Raw genomic sequence first — 22,046 nt, 5'->3', positions numbered from 1 at the left:
TTGTCGAACTAATGGCTTCCTACAAGTTTTGACCTTGAATTTTAAACTCAAGCGGAAATTAACACATGTCATTATTAGGGAATAATATAATTTATTATTCTTAGTACCAACTCAATATTTTGGCTGATTTTGTTTCGAAAAAAAGTGTAAAATAGTTAGGAAATGATACTGCTTCAAATAATTTGGTTCCCTAAGCTCTTTGAAACACCACCACCACTTTATAAGTCACTTCTTTTCTTATGGCTGCATACAGTAATGGTGGTAAATATCTACATATGAAACACCCACATTTCACGAATACCAGCCTCTTTGATCGGGGTAACATGTTACGAATAAGAGCTAACAAACACTTGTATGCTAAAATATTGATTAACATAATAATGAAAATAGTGACTTTTAAAGAAAACCAAATGTTTAATTTAACGGATTTTGGGAGCAACAATTTCGACCAAGGTTAAAGGATCTGAAACTTCTGCCGCTCACTCCGGGTAATTACACCTGTATATATATATGTGTTGCGATCAAGCAAAATCAGTCGGAACTCGGAAATATTAAATTTTCAGTTTCTTATAGGATAGTAAAAAGCATTTACAAATTTGGATTTTGCAGAAAATCCCCATTGAAATTGAACAACCAGTTCCAAAGATATGTGCAATTAAAGAGTTTCCAAAACAACAGGAAACAAAAGGAAAAATTTCCTTTGTTTGGCTATATCTCAAAATCAATATTTACGAGTTCCGACTGATTTCGCTTGATCGCATCACATAATTATGAGCTTTTTGTTTATAGTCTATTCCTTTTTTTGACTCAATTTAAACAAGCTGCAAAGTGATTAAAGGAACTATCTGATGCGCCCAGCAAGGTATTAAAAACACGACGGGGCACTCCTATAATTGGAGCGCGTTAACTGTTACTAGACTTCTACACACAAGGACCCTTTTTTCAGCAGCTAATACCCAATAACCCACCCACCTTCTTTTAGAAGTTTAAACTAAATTGGGAGCGCATTTTTAAACATATTTAATATCTTTAGGGCAATTCTAGCTTCAAAATTGAACATTCGTGTGTACATTTTTGCCAAGAAAGTTACTTTTTTACGTCAATGGCAATTAATGTTAAGCGTTCCCACACTAAATGACCCCCATTTTCTTTTGAGCGCACACGGAATGACCCCCCGAAAATCGTATTTTTCCCTATAAAGCGAAATTAATTTCAAATACCATAGAGACTTGCCATGTGGGCTCTCTTGACATAACGGGAATGTTGGTGCCCTTCCGTAAAATCCTACCAGCGAATAAGGGCACGGACCCTTAATTCTTATTGTAATTTACAGAGGCGAGAGCTCTCTTCACGATGTATATATATATGAAAATGATTGGTTCTCATAATCTTTGTTATCTAACGATACGCTTGCGTCTTCCAAATTTAACATTAGATCATCTTGAATGGACTATATAATTGATAAACATTTTGATGAGGAAGTCTTGGCCACACTCACTCTGGATATTGATGGGTACCAATCATTGTGATACACCCTGTATTTGTATATGAAATTGACCGTAAGGCCATTAGGCGAAATTTTACGGTATTTTAAATTAAATAGAGATTTATTTAAAAAAAAATCTGTTTTAATCCTTGCGAGTGACATCTGGTATGAAGGACTTTTAGATATTATAAATTAAATGAAGGTTGTCAACAAATCCAAGATTCATGGAATAATTATTTCATCTTTCAGTAGTGAATATTGTTAATATTGTGAATAAGTGTCTCTAACCTTGGCAAGAACTTTTATTTCATGTAGCAAAAGTAATTTTCATCTTTCAAACTTACTCAACTCACTATTTTCCCCCGAAATGCTACTTCGCACGTGTAAATGTACTTTTGATTTACCAGTAATTGCATGCTATTTTTACCTGAAGCTTAGAACTTGAATAATAAAATCCACTTTGCTCTTCCTATTCATCGCTATGATGTACTTAAGGGCTGGGGTATGAGCGACCTTGAAGTACAGGTATCTGGGGAAGGAAGTAACGAGTTACCCCAAATCACAGCGACAGGTAGTGACTGGGCCGCCGATTGCTAATATATATTTATTTTGGAAGGTTCGTGTTTGTTTTAAATTTTGGGGCGTTTTTCCAAAATTTCATATTTTTATGATATTTCAAAAAGCGACATGCCAAAGACAAATCTTTTTGCACATACTTTGTTATTGCTAATACAACTCTTTTCTGCATACCTACGTTACAATTCGTTGTGGTGATTTTGTAATATTATAAATTTTGTGACTGCATTTTGGCGTTTTCGATGCGATTTTAAGCTTACCGTGATTTAACGTTGATATCTGGTCTTGCTCCTTTTATAATTTTACTTTGACCGTCGGCTTTTGTAAATAACAGAATGTAGATTGGCTCTGAATAAGTATCGTAGTCCTCTTGGTGGGTTTTTCATGATATAATTAGTTTGTATTTGCATGTAACAACCCTAAATCGACCTCTGAATTCGGGGTTGAAGGCTGCTTCCGGAATACCTGTGGACTCAAACAAGTGCACGAGTGGCGACTATGGTTTTATACTTCCCGCATTCATGATTGCGTCAACGCCTAATAATATACTTCTTTGTACAGGTTGAGTGTAGCTGGTATACAAAAAAATTGGTTACATGTCAATGACCATTAACTTCAGGGATAGACCCTTTGCATGCCTTTCTATCATGCAGTATCTTTACCCACAGACATGTGCCCGTGTCATGTGCCAATATTGCGCAACGTTAAAGGTTAATATATTTTTTTGACATGGAGAAGACTGTGTGCTTCTATGGCCGAGTGGTCTAAGGCGTTGTGGTTTCTTAGTTGCTGTTCTCAGTGTCGCTTGTTCGAATCCGAGCGTCTGTTTCTTTTTCTTATGCGCTGATTTATTTTTTCCAGCGTAGGTCCTAGAAAAACTAATTTATAATTTCTTTTTTTATTATTTATTTATTTATTTATTTATTTATTTATTTATTTATTTATTTATTTATTTATGTATTTATGTATTTATTTATATTTATATTATATATTTATTTAATGATGTTTTGTGGCTCGAGAGAACGAACGGACACATTAATTAATTAATTAATTAATTAATTTATTTGTTTTATTTATTTATTTATTTATTTATTCATTTATTTATTTATTTTATTTTATTTATTTATTTAATGACGTTTTGGGGCTCGAGAGAACGGACACATTTATTTATTTATTTATTTATTTATTTATTTATTTATTTATTTTTCGATTGATTATTTGATGATTGAGTGAGCAGATTTATCGATTGCTACTTTAGTTGTGGGACTTCTATTTGAGTTTGAATGACATCGTACATTAGTATTGATTTTTCCGTTAAACATTATCAAGAATTAATATCACAGGTTTTATTGCAGATAGGAAGTTGGATTAGTGATACCATGGAGGTATATAAATAAAGGAGAATGATCGCCAGAATTCTAATCTCTTAAGTGGAGATTATCCTATTACCTCTATTCAATGAGTCACCAAACTTGAATGGCCAGCCACTTCAGCCAAGCTATTGATCTCCACGATGGTTATGAGACTCTACCATGGTTCATTGATCGTCACTCCCAAAATTTCCTCATAGGAATTGACCCTACATTGACCCGTACCGGAAGGCTTGTAAAAGAGACTGTATAATGACGTCAGCTAGTCAATTAGCTGTTCAAAGTCGCCAGTTTTGATAGCTTATAGTTTCAATGTATGATTGTGCGAAAAACCGATGAAATTTGGATGTTCTGTTCTCAAGTTATGAAACTGTTTTCTACACTAGTTGTGCCGTAACTTGACAAATATACTTAGTTTTCATGTTCATATATTAAGCTTTTAAGGGGTCTGAGGGAGTTCAAATATAGTGCAAATGAAAGCAAAACGTTTTTACCTTCCGATTGTGAAAAAAAATTATGTTGGGCCAATTTGGGCCAATTGAGTTAAGAGCGAGTAAGATTTACCGGAAGTACTTCGGAATTCAGCTAAAATCTTTTCATCATCATTAAACTTCTCATTTTATAATAAATAATTATCAGTATGTAGGCCTAAATGATTATTAATATTATTAGGGGGCATCATTTTCTTTGGAGGGGCTTTCCAAATAGGCCTATACGGGGGTCATAACTTTTGGAAAGAAAAATAGGGGTCATAGCCTAATTTAATTTGTCAAGAATCATGACCAAAATGTAGGGGGTCACAATATGACCACAGATATAGGCCTACAGATAGGGTGTTTATTTTATTCAAAAAGACTGATTTCAATGCAATTTTTTGGCGAAAATGACATTTTGATATCAAATTTTCTGAAACATGAGCACTTTCCAATAAACATTATAAGTAACTGCATTTAGCACCCCATTGAAATAAATGACCAGTGAAACAGACTTAACAATGTAATCAGCTTAGCATAATCAATGTCCCCTGAAATTGCCTATTCAACACTAATTGGTCATAACCAACGTAGTACAAAAGATGCTTGGCTAGATCATTCTCCATTTATTTATATACCTCCATGGTGATACTATCTTTTGATTCAGAACCGGAAGGTGCCGGGTTCGATTCCCACCTATGTCTATTTTTTTAAAGACTTGGAAAATTACTGCAGTAAGTTTATTTGGCGCGCGATCTCAGTTATTCATTTTCTGATGGCTGTGCCTCTTACAGGCACCCTCCCTCTAGAATCCAAACCACGGTTCGCTCATAACACCTCCCTTAACAGACAAGTCAAATTATTATGCATGTGAAGAGAACGTATTATAAAAAAGGTATACATGTCCATTCTAGACAAAAAACAAACATTATCCGATGGTTTATTAGAAGCCTATGGCGTTTTTCATGCAATCCCATCTTGCATGTTAGGTTTTGTCTCGTATTTTGCATCTATTCTTTATTTTAATTAACACAGCATTTATCGCATGAAGTTAGTTTGCATTCTTGTCTTCACAAGCATTGTAAAATAATCGCAACCACTCTTTATTAAAGTTCAATTGCACCAAAGAAAGTTCAAATACTTCTGTCCTTGAAAAGCGATCGTGAAATGTTCAGGGTTTTCGTCGAAGTAAGTAAGTAAGTAAGTAAGTAAGTAAGTAAGTAAGTAAGTAAGTAAGTAAGTAAGTACCAAAGTATAGCATTACAACATCATTAGATTCATGGAATCAAACTATTTTTCGCAAAATTAAAGGCATTAAATTCCATTACAGGGTATGCCAGGAGTTTCTTTTTTTAAAAGCCGCTAAATCCAACTGACCAATCACTGTGCTCGTTAGGCTTTTACAGACTAAATTTGCACAGAACTGTTCTCCTGTTGACAAAAGTATATCACCTCATTATACACACACAAATACACACCCAGCAACCACACACCACAATGGCGGCGGGGGGTTAACAGAATTTTTCGTTGAAAATTATCTGATATTAAACAAATTTTGAAACGTATTTTTTGCATTCAACTAATTATTTCCTATACGTTTTTGCTTTCGAAATTTAAATTCAAGCATAAATTAACACATGTCATTGTTAGAGAATAACATAATTTATTTTAGTACCAACTCATATTTTGGCCAATACCGTAAAAACTCGATATGAAAAAACATGAAGAGTCCCATTCACAAAAGTGTAAAGTGTTTTGAGCAAATCACCGATACACATGCAAAGAACTAAACCTGTAAATGTGTGTCTCAACCCCATTAGCTCAGTTGGTAAAGCGCCGAACTTTGGTGGTACAATTTCATATTTTCAAAAGCGCTCGATAGTAAGCACATGTGCTAACTATCGTGTTTTTACGGTATTGATCCGAAAAAGAAGGTGTCAAATGCTTAAGAGATGCTTCACATAAACTGGTTCCCTAAGCTCTCCGAAACACCACCATTTTATAACCCATCCCTGTTATTATATGATACAGTATGATACAGTTTGTATCTACCTACAAAAATACCAACCTCTTTCATCGGATGTCATGTAATGAGGTCCAGGAGGAAAAGGAGGTTTACTAAACGCTTCTATATACATGTTAAAACATTTATCGACACAAGAATGAAAATAGTCACCTGTAAAGAAAGTCAAATGTTTAATTTAAGGTGCCACGCAGGATCACTCAAAGTAGGAAATTTTAGACATTGTTTTATATACTGCATCTTTAAAAGTAATGATGATAAGTACATAAAAGTATATATTTTCAGAAAGGAAATGATGCAAGGAATCCAACTAGCACAGCAGATTTTTACAACAAAAAAAAAGGTCAAATTTTGATCTTTTTTGACCCATATTTTTAAAACGAAGAAAAAGTTCAAAAATTTAAGAAAGCACTTTCTAGAAGCGTGTCTTTAGAACACAAATATGCAATTTTCATCCATTGTGATATTTTAGGTAAGTTGTTATGGCGGACCGAAAAAAATTGGCATGGAAAATCAATTTTGGCGCTTTTCTCAAAAATTGTTCATTTTTGCAGAAATATGCCGTGCTAGTTAGATTCCTTTTGTCAATTCCTTTCTGAAAATGTATTTTCAATTCCTTTCTGAAAACGTACTTTTATGTACGTATCATCATTACTTTTAAAGATACAATGCAAAATAATGTCTATAATTTCTGACTTTGAGTGATCCTGCGGGCCCCCTTAACTGATTTTGTACGAGCAAAAAGTTCAGCCAAGGCTAAAGGATCTCAAACCTCTGCCGCATACTATTACTCTGCTGAATGCATTTCCGGGCAATTACAATTTTGTTTATAGTCAATTCCTTTTTTGACCTAATCTAGTCAGGTTTTTAAAGAGAATATCTGATGCGATTCGCAATAAAGGTTTTAAGAACCCGTGGGGCACTTCCATCATAGACATTTTGAAGCAATTAACTCCATTACTCCCCTTTTCCAGCAGCTTACACTCAATGTCCGCTCTTTTTGAGCAGTTTACACCAAATCTGCAAATGTTTGGGCACATTTTGAACAAATTTAATATTTTGTTGTCAATTCTCGCTTCCCAAGTTGCAAAAGTTTGAAAGGTTTGCCCCAAAAGTTACTTTTCAATGTCAATGGCACATAATTTTAGCGGTCCCACATTGAATGACCTCCATTTTCTGTGGAGCCCACACTGAATGACCCCTTTTTTTCGAAGAGAATCATATTCTGATAGACCTAGTGTCTTACTCCGGTAGGCACAGGTACGTCATTTTCATAATTTATTCGAGTGCCCCTGCAATTTTTGCCAAAGCTCACTACCATTCGCAAGATGCTAGTGAACTACCGAATCACAACAGTTTAAAATAGTTGCTAACCTTAAGTAACAAAAGAAGGAGTGCCTTGTTTCTGTTTCTGCTTAATATGTGCGTCCCTCTGTTAGTAACCATAGATATAATAATTATATTTCTATCCTGAACAATGTCGTACCCCGTAATATATCACAGGGCAAATAAATACACGGAACAAAGTGATATGCACGGTTATTCGATTTTAAATCGAGCCTTTCTGCGAATGGTACATAATGTATTTAGATTGTGACGAAGGTCAAATTTAAAATGAAAATGCACTGGTCTGTAGTTATTCCGGAAATGATATATTTCGTTTATAGCTTTGTACTGGTAAGAACAATAACATAATGGTGAACTGATAAGGACAATAACAAAATGAAAAGTCCCTGAACACTATTTTATGCTCTGCTCCTATACTCTCGCGATTTATCGAAGTGAAGATTGCAAACGTGACTCTATGGCTAATGATTTGTACAGTGGTGGCACCACGATGGGGGGGGGGGCATGAGGGGAAATGGCATCAGTCAGAACTCTTTCCCCCTCAGATGCCCCCAGCAAAACCTCAAATTACGAACACTTCTACTTTTTTGCAGCAATTTTGAGCAAAATTGATTGATTTTTGCCCAATGTTTTTGCCCTGAATTTGTACAATAAAAGGTAATAATCTGGTTTGTCGCCGATAAACCTGTTTCCCCTCGCCAATCAAATACACTTATTTGAAGTTTAGTTAAGTAACAAAGGCATGCCGAGTGCTCATTGCAACACTTTCCTTATTTCTATTAGCTCCCTTGGGTAATGTTATTAATAAACGCGATTGCATTTATACACAACATTACCCAAGGCAGCTAATTGAGATAAGGCAATGATGCACAGCGTCATCATCCCTATATCTTCGTGTCAAAAATTGCCGTGATAGTACGGCGAATCCTCTCGTTTTTCAATAGCTACGCATGGCGATTTTGTTCGAGACAGGCCGAGCGACTCAGGCTAATCATAGTATGACTATCATGTGAGATACCACCAAGTTCTATTCTTCAAATTAATACGATTTGCGCATGTTCTAGTATCCCATATGGTGTTGCTATTAAATTCGATTTGTTTTGAGGTAAACCCCAGGTTTGTTTTTAATACACTTACTTGAATTTTAATACACTAATAAGCGACCAATACTGTTCGCTCTGGATACATTTTTACTGCATTTTTGGCGTAACGATTTTTAAATCGTAAGTTAAAATTGTGATATATTTAATTTTGAGAATTACAATTATATAAAGGAACACAAATAGCCCATTCACCTAAAATCCAGGTGCTTGTATTGAATATTCGATCACACGTGTATTTCACAATGCATATGTAAACTTTCTTTATCTATGTCAACAATAGAATATTGATTTCACAAACGGAGTATGGGGCTATGAAAAAAATATTTATAATACAGGGTGTTGACACTGTGTGATGTTGCATTAAGCCCTCGATGTGACAAAGGTGTTGCAAAATGTTGGTTGCGAGCCGAGTTTAGCTACCCCAATAGGAAACCACGTAACCAAAACCAAAACTCAAGAATGTTAAAACGCTCATTCTATCCAGGCCACATAGGCCTAATACACTGTGTCGTAGGCCTACATAAGTAATGATAATAGTATATACATAAGGACAATTGTGCCCTTTACGTACAGTCTTTGTAGTCCATTTCATTGTAAAACATTAGGGAACAGAGTGATATTTTGAAGAGGTTTTAGTTCCTAACGAGTTTGATTCTTTTAGGGGTCGTTTGTCCAACCATGTTTTCTATGGATGCTTCGAAGGCCTATTTGTTTAAAGGGTTCTACCAAATGATCGTTTGCTAGTAGGCTACTCCAAATGGTTATTATTCCGACAGATTATTTCTCCGAAATTTCGTTACGCCAACAGATTTTTTATTCCTCAGCAGCTGACTCCGAAAATCGTATAAATGTTTTCTTACAAATCGAAATTAATTTCAAATACCGTAAAGGATTCACCCAATATCGTATATAGGCTCTCTAGCTCCCTGAACATCACAGGAATTGTAGACGTGCCCTCTCGAGTTGAGAACTCTCTATTTGTACTCGAAATTTACTGTAAGACAAAGGAGTCAATGTGCGCCATTGGGCGAATCTCTACGGTATTATAATGAAATATATATTTAGGTCTATTTGAAAAATCTGCTTGAAACCTTTTGGGGGGATGCCTGGTATATTTTGCTACATACCCGTAGATGTATTATAATGTGTTGAGTAAGGGATAACAATAAATTCAAGAATAATCATGGGATATTTGCCATTTATTCATGACTATTGTTCTTTTCATTAAAAGTGTATCTAACCTTAACATGATCTTTTATTTCATATCGCAAAAGTATTTTCCATAGCTTTTCACCTTTCAAACTTACGCAACTTACTTCCCCTGAAATACTACTTCGCACGTGTAAATGTACTTTTGATTTATCAATAATTGCATGCTATTTTTACCTGAAGCTTAGAACAATAAACTCCACTTTGCTCTTCCTATTCATCGCTATGATGTACTTAACAGACAAGTCAAATATTATGCATGTGAAGAGAACGTATTATGAAAAAGGTATACATGTCCATTCTAATTTAGAAAGAAATTAACATTGTCCTATGGTGGCAATTCATTCTCCTCCAAAGCCAAGTAGGTTCCGCTCCCTCGGAAAAATGGCTACGGAGGCGACTATCCTGCATTGTGTTTGTTCATTTGCGTATGGGGAGCTATTCTTGGATGCCGTGGGACTTAGTTTTTAGATTTATCAGCTACAGTCCGACTCCGCATTGTACTAGAAATGTATTTTTAAAACACTAAAATAATATCGCCCCGGCGGCCCCCATGAACTGGAAAACATGAATTTGTTAGTTAAAAAGAAAAAAAAAAGAAATACAAATGCAAAAGATCCACCTGGGTACATATAAATGTGTAGAACTCAAATATTAATGAATTCTTCATTGCGGACATTTCTTCACTAGCAAACCACTAAAATTTGTCATGTGTTTGCGTTGTAATAGAACCCACGTGAATTTAGTGCCCACTGAAGTTAAAGTCATATATATTGCTCGGATAACATCATATCATTGGCAAGCTAATATTATGAGGACAATGAAAATGACTCCTTTTTTGAATAAATAAGACGTATAAAATTGATATTCCGCAAAATCCAACTTAAGCGGTGAGTTCCTTCGAACGAGACAGATTTGACCTAAAAAAAGTTGACCTCATGAAATGAGATGTGCTTGCTTTGAGAGAAGGGACTGTAAACATTCTCAATGCACAGAACGTATATACTGTTGTTGAATTAAGTATTTATCAGGGACAGTCTGTGTAGCTCAGTGGTAGAGCGCTCGCCCGACAAGCGAGAGGTCTGGGGTTCAAGTCCCCGCACAGGCAGGTATGTCCGGAGATTTTACTATGGTATATCTGCCTATGCATGTTATGTTTCCATTTGATGTTAAAATGTGCTAGTGTGAGATGCGTAATTCTTCTTTCCCCTGTGTGTTGATATGTTAAGAATAACGATTAAGCATCATTAATTTGATCTCGTGCGCTAGTTTGTAATGTTTCAATGTTTCCATGTTCCAGTGTATGATGCGTAAGCCTTTTTCTCTGTTTATAGCCTATAGGCAAAAAAAAAACAAAAAAAAACACAACAACGTGGTTTGCAATAACCTTCCCCAATGTTTTAACTGATGTCTTGCTGTAGAGGTTGCCCGGAGGTTGTTTGAGCACTTCTTCAATTATAATTTAAAAACTCGCAAGTCTGCTCATGCTTATCTGCTTATTACGCTGTAAGATTGTCACATCAAATCAATGGACATAACACTTCTTTACGTTGCTAGCATGTCTATCAGGAAATAATAAGCAGTAAAATAAGTTTGAAAAGTGTGAACAGAATTCCAATGTAAAATGAACGGATTTTGAAATGCATGATATTTAACAGATTGAACGTATTTTCTGCACTATCGAACTGATTATTTCCTGCACGTTTGCCCATGAATTTTAAATTCAAGCGGAAATTAACACATGTCATTGCTAAGTATTATCATCCAGTAGTAGTTTCGATTATAATATAAATTAAATAAAAATTCTGAACTCACCAACAATTATCTATTCAGTGACCATCAGCTTGGTATGTGAATTTTGATCTCTGATGCGCAGTATATGACGAAGATCCAAAAAACGAGTCGCAACGCAATTGACGAATTTGACATTAATCACTATAAGTTGGTATTGTTTTATGAAGTGTTTCCTACAGATCTGATGAAGCGTTTTCAAACATGCTCATCTAAGATGACACAGTTCTTTAACCCCAATATGATTGTACATTCATAAGATGACCTTTCAATGTGATGGGTACAAAAAATCATGCTCCTTAAGGGCTGGGGTATGAACGTTTGGACAGTATTTATTTTGGGACATTAGAGCACATCAGACATATCGAATTGCATTCTGAATACGAAGAATGTCATTCTGATATCAAATAATTTTGATTTTTGAAATTCGCAATTTAATACACATTTTATGGCAAATCATTAAAATTGATATTTTTGATATTTAACAGTACTTGAAGTAAACTTTATAAATCTGATGATTTATACTTAAAGTGTATGTAGGTGGGATGAAAAGCCGACGATCAATTGAAAATTTTGACCTTTCGTATTGAAGATATGGATTTTTTTTTCCAAAACACCAAAAAAATTAGGTCTTTTGGGAAAAAATCCATATCTTCAATATGAAAGGTCAAAATTTTCAATTGACCGTCGGCTTTTCCTCCCTGCTACATACACTTTAAGAATATATCATTAGATTTATATAATTTACTTCGAGGACTGTTATATATCAAAATTTGAAAAATATCAAATTTTTATAATTTGTCATAAAATTTGTATTATATTGTGATTTAAAAAAATTAAAATTATTTGATATCAGAAAGACATGCTTCGTATTCAGAATGCAATTCGATAGGTCTGAGGTGCTCTCATGTCCCACAAAAATACTGTCGAAACGCAATAAACGCTCATTTTGGATCCCTTGAGTTAAGGTCAAATTCTGAGCACTGCTTGTTCGATAGGGGTTGTTGAACTAAGGCATCGGATATTTGGAAGCATTTTGGCTCGTCGTGTTTATCCTTTTCAGTCAGGTCAGTTTCCATCCGCTCTTGGCACCCACGTTACAAGGTTATTATAACATTTATAAAACCTTTCTTGCCCAGTTTGAATCTGGATAAAAACCATCGGAACCTTTCGTTTGACCAGTGACGTGAAGTCATAAACAACTTGAAAGTAGTACAGTAGTTGATTTAAAACAACAGTCACAAGACTTACTATTTGCAGAGCTGTGGTAGCTTGCGACCTGCATCTACAGGTCTTCTTTAGCCACTGAAGAGATTATTCCACTTGAAAGTAGGTTGATAAACAAACAATGAAAAGGAATAACACCAAAAAACAAAGAAAAGCACGTTCAGAAAACTGCTTGGTTCAGGAAACTGCTAAGAAATTAGAAAAGAATCATTAGCATTTGCATGACATTTTGTTTTCGAAAAACTATTAAACACCTTCGTGGGATTTAGCCGCCATATTGAATCCAAGTGAAAAAAAAATTCGGAATGGCCCTCGCTTGTTTGAATCCTTTTTCATCAAAGAAACGGAATGAACATTATGGTTATGACAGTAAAAAAAAGGGAGTTTTCATGAGATGTACATGACTACATACTTAACTTTAAAGAATATACAGGTTCAAGTACGATGGTTTTGTTGATTAACAACTTGATAATTTTCATTTCAGATAATATAATATCAGTGTTCACATTTTTCTGGATTGACACCTGATATTTTCCATTTCAGATAATAATATCAGTGCTCACATTTTTCTGGAGTCCAAGCAAACCCAAGCCTATAGACAACATCTTGTTAACGGGATCACTGCATCTATATTGTAGTTATGGCTACGGTTTTGTGGCTTCGCTGACTTACAACTTCATGCTGATTGTATCATGTTGTTTCTACGCCTTCAAGACACGCAAGGTGCCCAGTAACTACAACGAATCAAGGTATTGTAACATAATCCATTATTTTCTGGATATTCCGAAATGATACATTGGGGATTTGGTATCACAGAAATGTCCATATCACATTCATATATCCAACATTTTCATCAAACACATCGTATCAAATATTTACTTTACTTTTACTTTTATCCACCACTGTTGCCTTTCATAGCGTAAAGAAATGTAACCTTCTTTCCTGGGCGAGTCAGGTAGCCTCACTCATGGTAATCCCATGTCTTGCAAGTACTTCATGATGGCTCCAAGTCCAAGTTCGGAGTCGCACCTCACCTTCCAGCTATGATGCAGGCCGAGAGGAGACGCCTTGTTCCAATCCGGGAGAAGCTGGTAGCTGAGGGAATAAAGCTAAGATCCGTACCACAGGAACCAAAGTCCAGCTCTTTGTGAACAACGTTGTTTGGAACGGCTAACTTGCCTATCGTAAGTCTACTTGCACTTGGACTTGAAATTTTGAACATGACTTTGAGTTTTGCTTACAATTATACCATATGTATCATGCTTGCCATGCTTGGTTTCATCAGAACTTTGCGAATTTCGCAGTTTGCTAAACTTGGACTTGAACTTTTCCATTAATTTGCATGGCTTCAAAGCATCTTCATTGCATTGACTCTCACAAGTTTAAATTGAAATTTGTTGTTCTCATCTTAATAAATGTTTTTAGTAACATTGTTGGTTTAATTGCCTGTTATACCACCTTAATTGTGACCTTGTTATCCATCTTATGCTCGGTTGATCTCCAACATTTCTTGTGCTCAGGTGATATAATCTGTTTAATTCATGCTCCCATAACTTTTCTTTCACAGTTCCACACAGTTCCAACTTGCTTTTGTGCTTCTATTTGTACGCTATTAGATTATGTTCATATTATATATGTTATGTATTTTGGCAGAACGATTTTATCTGGTATATCTGTTTGAGTGTTTTTTGTGTTACATGTTGGCAGCTATGGTAAGTGAATGTTATTTTATTGATATTATTGAAATGTTGTATTATTTGATACATATTAATTCTGTAATTACTTTTGAGTATGATTGAAAAATGTAATTCTTGTTAAAAACATCACGCATCACCAGCCAAATATTTTGTGTAATGGGTGTAATACATTCTATCACACCCGTTGTGTTTATTCTGATCTTAATCATGAGAGTTGGTTTTGTTTTAAATGTACCGGTGATATTTTCCTTTTAATCATTATATTGATGACAATGAATTTAAATTTGCTTTATTTAGTTTTGACCATAGTATTGATTATAATAGAATGTTAAGTCTCAAATTTAATCCGTTTGTCTTCAATGACATGTTGAATAATTCTGATAATTTGAATCATTATGATATTTCACATTCCTGTTCTTATATTTTTGATCATGATGACATTTCTGCTTCTTGTGATGATGATTTTCAATTTTGCATATTAACCCTCGTAGCTTTAATAAAATTGTGATCAAATTAATGCCTTTCTTTCAGGATTAAAACATACCTTTTCTGTTATTGCATTATCCGAAACCTGGTTCAAAGAAGATGGGTCTAATATTATTGCTATTGAAGATTATGTTTTCCTACAGGAGCCTCGTCATGGAAGAAGAAGTGGTGGTGTTGCTATTTATGTTCATAATTCACTTTCGTATAAAATTAGAAATGATTTAAAATTAATTGAAGGGCCAAGTGAAGAGATGGACCATTCCGAATCTGCTTTTATTGAAATTTCAGTTCCTGGTAAAAAAAATATTATTGTTGGTAATGTTTATCGTGCCCATAGATCCAATACTGATATGTTCTTAAATGATCTTACCAATTGTTTAACTAAAGTTAATTCTGAAGATAAACATGTTTACATATCTGGTGATTATAATTTTGATTTGTTACATTGTAATGATAATTATACCATTAACGAGTTCCTTTCTATTTTTATAATCATAATATGTTCCTCTTATTGACAGGCCTACCAGAATCACGCCCACCACAGCGTCTTTAATTGATAATATTTTTAGTAATGTCTTTACGCATAATATTAAATCTGGTGTTGTCATTGCTGATGTTAGTGATCATTTTCCTATTTATCAAATTACCAAGTCTGCTTCTGTTTCTAACATTAATTCAATTCAAATTCCAACTCGGCTATTCAACCAAACCAGAGTTAACAACTTTCATAATAATTTAAGTCTTGTCGATTGGAACTTCGTCACTGATTTTGAGTCTGCTGATGATGCGTATAATGCTTTTTGTCATAAATTTGCTGATGTTTATAATTTCCATTTTCCAATTAGGTCTAAACGCCTCACTAAATCTAGCCGTCGTCGCATTCCTCATAAACCTTGGATTACCTCAGCGATTTTAAAATCTATCCTTCGCAAAGAAAAGCTGCATAAGAAGTATGTAAGTCGTCCTACCGATTCTAATAAACTTGCCTATGTGACTTATCGTAATAAACTTACTGCTTTAATCAGAATTTCTAAGCGTCGCTATTATGCTGAGAAACTTGAAGAATCTAAGTTTAATTCAAAGCAAACTTGGAATGTTCTTAATAACATCTTGGGACGACATAGAGGACCTAAAATATTCCTTCCTTTTTCAAAGTTAATGATTCTCATATTTCTGATCCTCAAATTGTTGCTGATAATTTTAATTCTTATTTTGTTAATATTGGTCCTGATTTGGCACGTAACATTTCTCATACAGACATTAATTTTCAACATTTTATGAGAGAAATCAGTTCTCCCTCTAGTTCTCTCTTTTTCTTACCAACTGATGTGACTGAAGTCCTCTCCATCTGCAAAACTTTAAAGTCTGGTGCTAGTAGTGGATTTGATGACATAAAGCCGGACGTTGTTAAATCAGTTGGTGATTTAATTGCACCTCCTCTTGTTCATATATTTAATTTATCGTTAAGTTCTGGTGTAGTGCCCGATAAGCTCAAGATTGCTAAAGTAGTCCCTATCTTTAAAAGTGGCGAGAATTATATCTTTGGCAATTACAGGCCTATTTCAGTCCTACCTGTTTTTTCTAAAATATTGGAACGTATAATTCATAAAAGACTTTATAGCTTCATTCATCGCTTTGATTTACTTCATAAAAATCAATTTGGTTTCCGTCCTAATTTTTCATCAGAAATGGTCATTCTTCAAGCATATGATAATATTATTTCCGATCTAGATAAGAGAAAGCATACTATTGGGTTATTCCTGGACCTCTCGAAGGCTTTTGACACCATAAACCATGATATTCTTCTTTCCAAGCTTTCTAATTACGGTATTCGTGGTATAGCCTTCGAGTGGTTCAGGAGTTATCTCACAAATAGATCTCAATTTGTTACTTATAATCATCATAATTCGTCTTTATTAAATATATGTTGCGGGGTTCCTCAAGGCTCAATTTTAGGGCCTTTACTGTTCATTATTTATATAAATGATTTAATGTCTGCTGGTACACATTCTCGTTTTATTTTATATGCCGATGATACTAATATTTTGGTATCTCACAATGATTTGACTCAATTAATTAATAATGTTAATTTCGATCTTGCGAATATTTCTACTTGGTTCAAGGCGAATAAGTTATCACTTAATGTTAACAAAAGTAATTATATGATTTTTAAAAATAGGTTCAGTAACCGCAATTATCCAGATATTCATATCACCATTGATAATCACATTATTTCTCGCGTTTCAAGTACAAAATTCCTTGGTTTAATTTTGGATGAATGTTTAACTTGGAAAGATCAAAATGTCCAAGTTGCAAATATTGTTTCAAAGTATTCTGGCATACTCTTCAGACTAAAGCACGTTTTACACGTGAACATTTTGTTTTCATTATATAATACCTTAGTTCTCCCACATATTCAGTATTGTAGTTTAATTTGGGCCGACCGTAATAATTGCAATTTAGATTTAGTTCATCGCAAACAAAAGCGTATTATGCGTCTCTGTACGAATTCTCATTTTCTTGAACATTCGACACCTTTATTTGCCAGACTTAATACTCTTACTGTATATGATATTCATAAATTATCTAAAGCTGTGTTTATGTATAAATTTACGAATGATTTACTGCCTGTAAATTTTTCTGATTATTTTGTTACTGTCAATAGAATTCATAATTATGGTACCAGGTCTTCTGAATTGTTTCGCCCTCATAATTTTGTCTCTGATCTTGCCAGAAATACGATCAGAAGACAGGGTCCCATTCTATGGAATGCTATTGAGACATGTACTCGTAATTCCTTATCAGTTAAAAAATTTAAACTAATGTATAAAGTGAATTTACTGTCTAATTATCATTAAGTGGTGATTATTTTATGCTCTGAATATTATTCACGTTATTTAATAGTGTTATCTATTTGTAGTCCGCACTTCCAGACATTTCTGTCCTTTTCGTGTCATTTGCTCTCTTGTTATGCTGCTTTTGCTTTTCCATTTTGCACGCTTGTTTCGTTCATCCTTATGGACCTAACCAACTGTCTGGGAGTGTGGTTTACTCATGGATCTGCCTTTGTTGCCAACATGTAGCGAATGTCTGTCCCACTTGTAGGTAATGTCTTTGTCTACACATAAATGGTGTCTTTGTCTTTGCACTGTTTTGTATTTTGTTATTACCTTTCAGGGTGGCCAAAGTCTTCTCGAGCTTTGCTCTTTTTTGGTCATCCTACCATTATGTATTATATATATTTTCATTGCGTTGATATGGTAAATAAATAAACTGAAACTGAAACTGAAACTTCATTTACTCCATCTGTCCACCTCTTTCTTGGTCTTCCTCTAGCCCAAGTTCCTGTTGTTTTACTGTTATACGTTCTTGCTGCAGGTTGGCTAGGGGCCATTCGCACAAGGTGACCGAACCACTGAACTTGTTGTTTTGCAACATATTCTGTGATTGGTGTGGTGCCCATTATCTTTCTGATATCCTCATGCCTAATTTTATCCTTCCTTGGCTTATTAATTTCTCTTAGGCATATCATCTCACAGGTGATGAGTGATGAGTCCAGGTTTGATACTAGTAGCAGAGTGTTGGGAAAATACCGTAAAACCCCGTCTACAAGCATATATAGTGGTTTTTTTATAAAAGCTTAATTAATTCGAAGCAAGCGTTAATATACCAATACAATAGATCGGTCTTAAAATAATACTTGTTTGTATATGCTTGGATCCGTAATTTATTTGCTCAAACTCCATAATGGCGACTGGATTGATGTAGCTTTCATCAGAAGCACACTATATGCTTGTAGACGGGGTTTTACGGTATGGCATTGATGAGTTTTGCTTTGGTATCCATCGGCATTGCAGAAGTAGGCCTAGTTGGTAAATGTTATTATTTCTCTATTGATACTTCCATCCTCAAAGAAGCTTGCTTGGTAATCGGCTAACCACCATTGTCTCTGTTTCGACTATGCTGACTTTGATGCCATATTTCTCACATGCTGTATTTGGTTTGACCTTGAAGTCCTGCCGATTCCTTGTGGATGATGCTCTGATCATCTGCAAATAGAAGCTCATTTATTTCTCCACTAGTTGGATTTGCTTCCTTGGCGATCTTGTCCATATATATCTAGAAGAGCAGTGGCGACAGCACACCGCCTTGGCGCACCCCTGATGTTACTTGGAACCACTTTAACTGGCAACTTCTGGTTCTCACCATGCATTTGCAGCTCTGACAGTTGATTTTTTATACCATAGCCCTCCATTACATCCCACAACTGTTCTCTACCCAACCGGTCAAAACCCTTTTCTCGGTCTACGAAGACCATGTGCAGTTCCTGGTTGAACACGATACACTTTTTACGAAAATGGTATCTGTACATCCCCTGTTTTTTCTGAAACTAAATTGTGTCTCACTTAGTTGCAGCTCCACTAGGGGCCGCATTCTTCTCTCTATGATCTTTGCAAACATCTTGCTGCGTAACTCAGCAAGGAGATACCCCTGTATTTTTCACAGTCTCTCTATCTTTCCAGATAGGAATCACTATTGCCTTTTCCCAGTCACCTGGTTCTGCTCTCTCGTTCCATGCTGCATTGAAGACGCTAGTCAGCCACTTGATTCCAACATCTCCACATGCTTGGATGGCTTCTGTTGTTATGTCATCAGTATTTTTGGCACTTTCTTTCACAACAGCTCGAACTCCATCTTCCAAGATAGAGGTTTCCTCTTCATCAGGAAAACCTGGATTGAAGGGTTCCTGGGAGAGTTGACTATCCCCGAAGTTGAGGAGACCATTGATATATTCTCCCCATCTGTTGTTTATGTCTTCTTGGTCAGTGAGTAGGTTTCCAGCTTCATCATTTATCAGTGATGTGGGGTCAAACGGTTCGTCCTTTTGTCTGACAGCTTTCACTGCCTTGTAGAATTCTCTCGGTGATTTTTCACTTTTCTCTGCTAGGTTTCTTTTTCATATTTCTGCCAAGATGCATTCATAGCTGTTTTGACAACTTTCTTGCCGTAATACCTCTGGGACTTTGTTCGGGAAAACTGCTAAAAGAGTTTCTTCTTTCCTTTGATGGCTTCCTTTACTGTGTCATTCCACCATGCCCCACTCCTCCACTGCTGTACCTTTCCGGTCTAAAAGATTGTCATACATTGTTCTGTGCCATCTCCATTTCTATTTCTTGACAGGTGTCTTGTTGTCTGAGTGTCTTCCAGATGATAGTGATTGTCACTGGTTTTGACTTTCTGTTTCTTAGTTGTTGTGGTACCCTGGTTTCCAAAATGATTGGTCGATGGTCAGTGTCCATCTGTATGATGGTCATGGTTTGAGTCTGTCATGTCAGGTCATTCCACTTATACTAGGCGTAAATTTGACCTTTTCTGTGTTGGAAGAATGTATTCGTGATGAACAGTCCATGCTGAGCACATAGCCTCAGTGTTAAATTGACCGTCTGTTGGTTAGGGTGGGCGAAAAACACTTTTTTTCTCGGATCGACTTGGAACTCTCGGAGAATTTTACTAGGGTACATACTACTATTGTGCTGAAATATCAGTAATATCGGAGCATGTTTCTCCCAGGCAGTAGATTTTCACAAAATCCCTACTTATTTTCCATTTCTTACTGTACGAGGGTTACTCAGTATGTTTAAGAGTTGACTTGTGACGTTATATGTGTATTGTTTTCATTGCATTTCTCAGTGATATAATTTTTACATGTGTTGTTTGAAAGGCAAAGGTACAGTGTTTATGTAATTATCGAGAACTGCCATGAAAACAATCTACATATGACGTCACAAGTCAACTCTTAAAACATACTGACTGACCCTCGTATAACTCTATTTGGAGAAATCAGTAGGGTTAACCTGGGAAAAGTATGCACTGTTAAAAATTTCCCTGTGCAGTGTGCATTTTGTTTCGGGTCAAAATAGGGTACAACAATTGCAAACTTTTGCGCGCTTCGCGCGCACTGGCCTGTTAAATAGCAAAATTCAGCTTCAATTTGGGCTAAAATAGTCGAAAATTAGTTTTTTTCGCGCGCAAGAGTGATATCTAAAAACTTGCCCACTTCAGGAAAGATGCCTTCATCACGGTGTGTTGGGGACCTCCAAATTTTGGCCTGGCCCAGGGCCCCAAAGAAGGTAAATCCGGCCCTGTCTAAAACATCACCAAATGGCAAACAATCTCCAATTGGTTACCAATTTGTTTGTTTCAATCTCGAGATATGTTTAGTTAACAACGAAAGGGTAAAATCACAATTGTGCCACTTTAATTAGGGAATTAGAGGACTGTATTGTACATGTAAATCAATGATAGCTGATGTTGATGCGTCTAATGCATTCAGGACAAGTGCATTAGACGCATCGACATCAGCGCCCAAAAAGAGAATCATTATACCTTTATCATGATAAAACAGTAAAAAACAGTATGAACAATTTTGTATTGTTGTGTAATTGATGCATTCTTTGGATTTCACAAAGGAACTCTTTATAAACTTGATGCTATCATTTACATGTACTGCCCTCTTCCCTAGTAAAAGTGACACAATTGTGATTTTACCCTTTCGTTGTTCACTTAAGATTAACACAAGCAAATTGAACAGAACAAACGGCATCTGAGAGCTAAGACTCTGCCCTTGACGTTGATGTAAGCATCATGTCATAACAGTATTTTCTAATTGCCAAAGAGGGTGCTTTTCACTTGTACAATTTTTTTGAGACAGGCTGTATATCTGTCCTTTTCCATATAAATCCATTTCCTAATGAACTTAATGACTCGTGTTGTATAATACCAATCATAGGGTCAAATTATCTTCCGGTTAATACAGACTTCCATTTTTCAATTCAGTCAAATAATGCAAATGAAATAGTACTGCACTTTTCTGTTATAACCATCTAAACATCTCAAAAAAAGTAACTAACCCCCTTAAATAATGACCATTATTCAAAAACGGGTGATTGTATTATATACAAATCTGTAAAATGCGTTGGAAGGAGAATTTATATCTGCACATTTTGACACCTCATTTGCAGCAATTGACTAAATATTGACGTCACAGCATACATTTAAATCAATGTAACCCAAGATTTAAAAGTTGCAGTAAATTGTATTGATTTTGTATTCAGTGAAATGGAAGGAAATCTGTGTAATAATATCTGAGTGTTTTTGTATTGTAAAAATTTGTATGTAAGTGCAACTTTCGAATCAGGACCTCACTACATTAAATTGACCGGTGTTTTATTGTTTTCTGGGCTATCGTGTCAAATGA

General features: G+C 35.3%; 1 protein-coding gene across 1 annotated transcript in view; it reads left to right on the top strand.

Moving 5' to 3' along the window:
• LOC140163733 (metabotropic glutamate receptor 1-like) overlaps window positions 1–22,046 on the top strand; it is a 46,541-nt gene that overhangs the window by 15,176 nt on the left and 9,319 nt on the right. The window contains exon 2 of the mRNA XM_072187049.1: window positions 13,149–13,354. Within this exon, the coding sequence (XP_072043150.1) occupies window positions 13,149–13,354 (206 nt within the window). The remainder of the gene's footprint in view (window positions 1–13,148; window positions 13,355–22,046) is intronic.

Source organism: Amphiura filiformis, chromosome 11 (assembly GCF_039555335.1).
Source record: "Amphiura filiformis chromosome 11, Afil_fr2py, whole genome shotgun sequence".
Lineage (NCBI taxonomy): Eukaryota > Metazoa > Echinodermata > Ophiuroidea > Amphilepidida > Amphiuridae > Amphiura > Amphiura filiformis.
Note: the sequence above shows the minus strand (reverse complement) of the source record. Positions and strands in the feature narration are given on the sequence as shown.